Source organism: Callospermophilus lateralis, chromosome 10 (assembly GCF_048772815.1).
Source record: "Callospermophilus lateralis isolate mCalLat2 chromosome 10, mCalLat2.hap1, whole genome shotgun sequence".
NCBI lineage: Eukaryota > Metazoa > Chordata > Mammalia > Rodentia > Sciuridae > Callospermophilus > Callospermophilus lateralis.
The window spans coordinates 133,018,475-133,026,180 of NC_135314.1; the positions used below are offsets into that span (position 1 = coordinate 133,018,475).

At 41.9% G+C, this 7,706-nt stretch overlaps 1 protein-coding gene across 1 annotated transcript; it reads left to right on the forward strand.

Annotated features, from left to right (window-relative positions):
* Positions 1 to 378: 378 nt before the first annotated feature.
* On the forward strand, positions 379 to 7,248 carry Nme6 (NME/NM23 nucleoside diphosphate kinase 6). Its single transcript, XM_076867583.1, has 6 exons — positions 379 to 458; positions 2,891 to 2,987; positions 4,946 to 5,048; positions 5,832 to 5,871; positions 6,282 to 6,442; positions 6,728 to 7,248. The coding sequence occupies exons 2-6, from the start codon at positions 2,898 to 2,900 to the stop codon at positions 6,889 to 6,891; spliced, it is 558 nt and encodes a 185-aa protein (XP_076723698.1). The 5' UTR covers positions 379 to 458; positions 2,891 to 2,897; the 3' UTR covers positions 6,892 to 7,248.
* The last annotated feature ends 458 nt before the right edge of the window (positions 7,249 to 7,706 follow it).

Here is a 7,706-nt window from a genome sequence, read left to right on the forward strand (position 1 = left end):
AGCAATTTATTTCACTCTTCTAAATCTCAGTGATGCCCTGTAAGAAAACACTTTTACCACCCTTATTATACCTATCACCAGTCGCCACAATGGATCCCTCTCCGTTCCCAGTGCCACAATCATCCTCTCCATACAAATTACCACGCACCAAGAAAAACCCGTTTTCATCTCCTGGACTGCTCAGTAGACTCTAGGATAACCCAGCCATACCCTGCTGATTTTGGCCAACACCAGAAAAGCAGCGGCGCCTCGCGGCAAAGCTCAGCAATACACGCACTCCTTCTGTTTCCCGGATTGGCCCGCTGCATGAGGGTTGCTAAGCAATCGTGCAAAGACCCCAGGGAGGGCTGCCCGGTCGGATGCCTGAAGGACCCGGCAGGGCCGCTCAGGCTAACTAGCGCAGTGCCTAGAGGCTTGGTATTGCGTCTGGAGGATCCGGTGAACTGCGACCCAGCCCGGTGGGTTCTTGAGCAGAGGCGGGGAGCCTGCGGGAGTGGGTGTGTGCGGCCACTGGTGCCTGGGAGGAGGCGGGGTTGAGTGGCTGCACGTCCCTGCAGCTAGCGGGAGAATGAGGAGCTTGATGCTGCTCTCTCGGAAGATGAGCGGTGGCCCCCTCAGGTCTGCCTAGGCTACTTTTAAAATTCGTAATTTTCTGGGTATGTTTGTGTGTGTGTGTGTGTGTGTGTGTGTGTGTGTGCGCGCGCGCGCGCCCGCGCGCCTAGGCAACTTTAAAAATTTTTAATTTTCTAGGTGTGTGTGTGTGTGTGTGTGTGTGAGAGAGAGAGAGAGAGAGAGAGAGAGAGAGAGAGAGAGAGAGAGAGAGAGATGGAAGGGACGGAGAGGCGGGCAGGCAGGCAGGCCTGGCAACTTTTAAAATTTAATTCTAATGGAGTGACTTTTAAGTTGAGTACGTTTCTAAATCAAAATCCAAGTAGCCATAACCTAACTGGTGTTGGGAAAGGAACCACATCCTTTCTACAGGTCCTCCCCTGGACACTCCCTCAGGCCTCTCCCCTCTAAACCCCAGCAGCCTAGCATAACTGGATCGGGTTCTTTCACTGATTTATTCAGCAAATACTGTTGAGAAGCATCTATGTTCTAGGCACTTTGAATAGGGGCACTGATTCGAATTTGCTTTCAAAGAGCTGCCTTCTAATGGGAGAAGATATAACTAAAGGAAGTATGCAAGGAACTGTGAGAAAGTAATGGGGAAAGTGAGCTAAGATCTAGTGAGCCAGTAGGAGGTAACCAAAGAAAGCATGGGTGAATCTGAAAATGCCACACAAAGGCATTTCTTTCAAGCTAGAAAGTCTTTAGAACTGAAAGGCTCATGAGGCTGGAGCAAAGGAAAGTTAAGGAATGTGAGGTTCCAGATGAGGCTTGAGAGGTATCCAGAAACCAAATCATGCAAAGCCTGGTAAGCCATGATAAGGATTTTGGAGCTTATTGTAAGAGCAGGGTATATCTAAAGGGTTAAGAAGGGGAATAATATGATTCACTTTGCATTTTTAATTCACTGTGTCTTCTGTGAGAACAAACTTAGAGAGTGGCAAGACTAGAAATTGGGAAGCCAGTAAAGAAACTGTCACAAAAGTCTAAGGAATAGTGGTGTCCTAGTCTCAGGTGATAGCAGTTCAGGGGATGAGGTTTGTATGGATTTTGAGATGTAGTGGGTGGGTACAATTATCAGAATGTGGTAATATGGAGAGTGAGGGACTGGAAGTTACCTTCTGGGTTATTAGGTTGAGTAAGTTGGCTGCTTTTGAATTGATTAGACTGGGTTTGGCTTCATAGTTGGAACATCAGTTTGAATGCTGTAGAAAAAAAACATGAAGAGATTGTAGCATAGGTTTTATTTGGTCTAGACCATAGTACCACCTCTAACGTGATCGTTATGCCAAAAGAAGTGAGAATGTTGTCCAGATTCTTTGCCTGTGTGTATTCATGGAAACCTCTGTATTTGTTGCTAAATTAGAAATAATATTGAGATACTATTTTGAGGCCTTGCCTTTTCTCATGCAGAGATGATCAGTTTTTCACATGTAAATAGAATATCACAGTTGGAGGAGACCTCAAATTGGTAGTCTCCCGTTTGTACAATATTTTTATGTTATATCTTTTCCACAATTATTTATTGAGCTTTTGCATGATGTTAGACACTAGAAATACAAAGATGAATAGAAATATGACTATATAGATTCAGGTCATCAATAAAATTGATGGAGCATCTTTGTATCAGGCTGTTTCAGTTGCTTCAGATATAGTTACAACTAGTCCCTGATCTTGAAGTTGCAAGTCTATAAATGTGACCACTGAGGACGCTGAACATATTAATTTGATTTGGGCAGGGAAGATATTGACCTATCCATATTAAATAAGAGAAGGTAGATTGCCAGCAGACATTTTGGTACCCCGGTGACATCCCAATTCTTGTGAATCAGGCTTCTAATTCTAGAATAGATGGGGTAGCACTATGGGATAGAAGTCTTTAAGAGTGGAATCAATCATTTTACTCTTGTGGCTAGGCTGTTCAGGAATGTAATTATAAAACTTGTATAAAATACAGAAGAAAGTTTGGAAGGGAAGAGAGTATTGGCAAAGACAGGTAGTGTTTAAGCAAATTTCTCTTAAATGAGTAACTTCTTTATGGCTTTACCATTGCACAAACTATACTCCATAGAGTAACCTGAGTGTTCCCTCTACCACTTCTATGAGTCCAAATAGGCAAGTAAATAAGTAATGTATACAGCCTGATAAGGTAACTGTCAGGTGATTTTTTGAGTATTAGGAGTAAGGGTCAGTGGTTGACTTGTGAGGTGGGTAGCTTACAGAGTAGAAAGGGGTGGGAGTATAGCACTGGTGAATCCCTAATCCAGTTCTCTGATGGCAGGAGTGAGATGACCTCAATCTTGCGAAGCCCTAAGGCTCTGCAGCTTACTCTAGCCCTGATCAAGCCTGATGCAGTTGCTCACCCATTGATTCTGGAGGTAAGAATGAATGTTAAGCCCCTACTGTATGCCCTGGGCATTGATACCATTTCACGTGCTTCAGGGACATTTGTGACTACCAAGAACCCCTGTGCTAGGTTCTGCAGAGGCAAAGCTAGGAGCCATGAACTCTGATCCTAAGGAGACTAAAACTCTCTTGGAGACTTGGGGCATATTTAAAATAAGAGAAAGGACCCAATATAACAATAATTAAAAAAAAGACCTCAAGTTAATATATACTACTGTCACTACATAACGTTACCACAAACTTGACAGTTTAAAACAACATTCATTTATTACCTCACAATTTTATAGCTTAGAGGTCCTGTAGGTTTGGCTGGGTCTCACAAGGCCAAAGTCAAGGTATGGATTATCTGGAGCCCTTATCTGGAGTATCTAGGGAAGAATCCACTTCCAGGCTTGCTAAAATTGTTGGCAGAGTTTATTTCCTGTGATTACAGGACTAAAGACCTGTTTACTTTGTGGAACTACTCTCCCTTTCTAGACCACTTCCATTTCTCATCACATGGCCTGCTCCATCTTTAAGACAGCAACAGTGTATCTAATACTTCACATGCCTCAAATTCTCCTGACTTTTTTAGCTCCTAGCCAGAGAAAATTGCTTTAAAAGGGCACATGTAACTAATTAGATTCAGCTGGATAATCTTTCTTTACATTAAAGCAAAGTGCACTGATTAGTAAGTAACCTTAATTACATCTGCAAAATCCCTTTTATTATGAAATGTGAGACTTAATGATATTTTATTTATTTATTGTCCTGGGGATTAGAGTTGGCTGTCTGCCTGTTAATAAATTTTACAGATTTTTAGTGGTATTTTGAAATGGTGGAACTGAACAACATTGACAAGAGAGTATAGAATTAGGATGAGGGTAGAATGACAAAACCTTAATGAACACTAATATTGAGGAAGTGGTTCAAATAAGAAATAGACACAGGGAGGGATCATTTTTAGGATTCTACTACCCATAATTTGATTAAGTAATTGCTGAGGACCAGTGCTCAGTAAGCTCATTGTGGTACAGAGGAAGACCGGAACAGTCTGGAATGGTGACCTGAAAGTGGTGAGTCTTGACTAGGTCTCAAATGAAGCATAGATTTTGGTTAGTGCCAGAAGGAGGATAAGTGTTCTACAGAAGGGACAGGCTGTGGTGGGTCTGAGGGCTGTAGGTGGCCTGGGCTAGTATAGAGAATTATAAATGGTAGTGGACAAGGATAGTGCAGCCTTGAGCACTGGGGTGCTCTTCATTCCATAAATAATAGGAACTACCAAAAACCTGATCATAATATAACATAAGCTGTTTCAGTCTATCAAGTGTGTTGGTTTGGAGAGAATGAGAGAAACTCAAAGCAGGACCATCAACAAGACTTTTATGATGATCTGTGTGGTAGGTCCTGTGGGCTTGAACTCAGGGGCTGAGGAATGGAGGGGTGGAAACAGAACTTTCTATCCCCTTGCACTTAAGACTCACACTTTGGCTATGTGACTGGAGGTCTTGATCTCACCCCACCTTCTTTCTTTTTTGTCCTGCTATGTTAGCTATCTGAGGCTGTAACAAAATACCTGAGGTAAAAAATTTAAAAGGAGGAAAGATTTATTTGGGTTCATGGTTTTAGAGCTTCAGCCCATGGTACTTGGCTTTGTCACTTTGGGACTATGATGAAGCAGAACATCATGATGGGGAGTGGAGCAAAGCTGCTTACATCATGACATCTGGGAAGTGAAAAAGAGAGAAGGGGTCTGGGTCCTTAATGATACTAACCTCCCTTCAACACCCTCCTAAAGTTTTTACTGCCTCCCAATAGCGCTAACAGCTGGGGAAAAAGCCTTCAACAAATGAGCTCTTGGGGGGACATTTAAGTTCCAAACCATAACACCTGGGTCTCCTGATTGATTTTTTTTTTTTTTTTTTTAATCTTTGGTTTGGTGTTTATCCAGGCTGTTCATCAGCAGATTCTGAGCAACAAGTTCCTTATTGTACGAATGAGAGAACTACTATGGAGAAAGGAAGATTGCCAGAAGTTTTACAAAGAACATGAAGGTAGGACTGATAGTCGATAGTCTGAGTAGAAGGCTTCTCAATCCCGAGAGTCTGATCAGATTTTCCCTGGAATATCTGATGTTCCAGGCTTTCTCTGACCTATCAGTTGTGTAAAATTGCAGTGAATCTTTATTTTATTTTATTTTTTAAAATATTTTCAGTTGTTTATCTTATTTATTTATTTTTATGTGGTGCTGAAGATTGAACCCAGTGTCTCGCATGTGCTAGGCAAGTGCTCTACTAATGAGCTACAACCTTGTCCCTGCAACCAATTTTATAAAGTCTTGATTTTTACTGAAACTTTTCATGATTATCATTATTTTATTTTCTTAGGAGGGTTCTGTCTCATAGGTTTTTACTGAAACTTTTTATGATTATCATTATTTTATTTTCCTAGGAGGGTTCTATCTCATAGTCTTAATCAGAAACAATTTTATGTCCTGATGATATTATCAGTAGTTAACATTTAGTGACTGTTTTTTTGGTCATTATTCTAATGCTTATTATTTCATTTAATTATTCCCAACAATGCTAAAAAGTAGGTATATTTATATCTCCAGTACACAGATTAGGAAACAGCAGGGAGGTTAATGACTTATTTGAAACTACAGAGGTTGTAAATAGTAGAGCCTAGATTCAGGTGCAGAAATGTCAGACTCTAAGCACCCCCCCCTTTTTCCCTTCCCCCTCTAAAGCAGTGTTTATTATTTCAGATAAGGAAGTAGTAGTACAAAAATTTATCTTGGGCACCTGTATCTTCATGAAGCTACTCTCTCTTTGCAGGCCGTTTTTTCTATCAGCGACTGGTGGAGTTCATGGCCAGGTACTTCTAATTTAGTCTTAACATCTTTATCTACTAGGTGTATCTCCTCTGCTCATAAATTAGAATTGTTAACTTCATTTACCCTCTTTAAAGTTATAATCAATATCAAGTATGAGGAAGCAGAGCATGGGGCTCTGATTAAGCCAACATTGACCTTTTATACACGTTGTCACGTTGGTTACTGGACCAGTGACTCTAAGACTATTGTTGAATGCTGCCTGGCAACTCTGCTTATCTGTGTGGTTCTTATATACCAGCAGTGGCCCTCTATCAACTTCTCTTTGAAGCAGCATTGGTTCTGAGCTCTAAAGGCAATGAAATTCTCAGGATGCAGTATGCCTTTACTTATGAACTGCTTATAGAATGCTCTGGGTGGTCAGATTCTTTACATGTGTTCCTTTTGTTCACAGTGGGCCAATCCGAGCTTATATCCTTGCTCACAAGGATGCCATTCAGCTTTGGAGGACACTGATGGGACCCACCAGAGTGTTTCGAGCACGCCACATGGCCCCAGATTCAATTCGTGGGAGTTTTGGCCTCACAGACACGCGCAACACCACCCATGGCTCAGGTGCGTCTATCTCCCTTGTTCAGAGCCATAAATAAGGAAGGATGTGTTGGGGTTTGTGGTTGGGCTATATGGTAAGGTTGATAGCCATGTTCCTTCAATGAGCTTTCTTTCTGTTTATGTTTCTGGCCCTTTGTAGCCATTTCAGCTGATTTGGCCTGTGGGTTTTCTTTACATGCCCCAGGACTGAGGGAGTAGACTTAGGTTTCTGAACTTGATTTTGACTGTCTCTTGCCTGTACCCTGTACTCCCTGTGAGGGTCCTCATCTATTTTACCTTCCCTTGTAGACTCTGTGGTTTCAGCCAGCAGAGAGATTGCAGCCTTCTTTCCTGACTTCAGTGAACAGCGCTGGTATGAGGAGGAAGAGCCCCAGTTACGTTGTGGTCCTGTGTGCTACACAGAGGGAGGCATCCACTGTGCAGCTGGAACAGGAGGCCCAGGACCAGCCTGAAGAGGGCCTATCAATCTATGAAGATTGGTAGCAATTCCTAGACTTTTCTCCTAGATCTCTGGTCCAGAACATTCTCATGGGGCCAGGGAAGCCTGGGCTCATGGTGCTATTTCTACTTGGCATCACTACTTGCTAGAGGGCCTAGGTCATCACTGCAGAGCCTTTAGAATCTAGCTATCTACCTCTTCCCTAGAATGTTCATGGGTTGTTTAAAAAAAAACAACCTGAGAAGTATTCATTCTTCTTCAAGGAAGAGCTTGCCCAATTGACCTGCCTGGAAAATACAGTGACTATGTAAACAACATTTAGCTTGTCTTCCTTAATAAAAGTCAGTGTTCTGAATTCTCAGAAGTGTCAGTACTACTCTAAGAGCTTGTTCTTTCCTTAAATTGGAGTAATTAGATCTTCCCTGAAGCTAGGTTTCAGGTCTTTGCTAAGTAAAGAGACTGACACATACATACACATGGTGGACAGCTTATGTAGCAGAAAAAACACCCAGCAATGGAGCTTAATGTAGACTCAAATCCATGCTATGACCCTAGCACAAGGCTGTGTTCTGGAGAAGGTGACACCTTTTATTTGAACTCAGGTATCTGCCAGTGAGGCATGGTTTTTTTTTTTTTTTAAATTTAATTATTCTAATTTGATATATATGACAGCAGAATGCATTTCAGTTCATAGTACACATATAGAGCACAATTTTTTATGTCTCTGGTTGTACCAAAGTAGTCACACCATTTGGTGTCTTCATACATGTATTTGGGGTAATGTCCATCTCATTTCCTAACCCTCTGCCCCCTCCCTTCCCCTCCCTT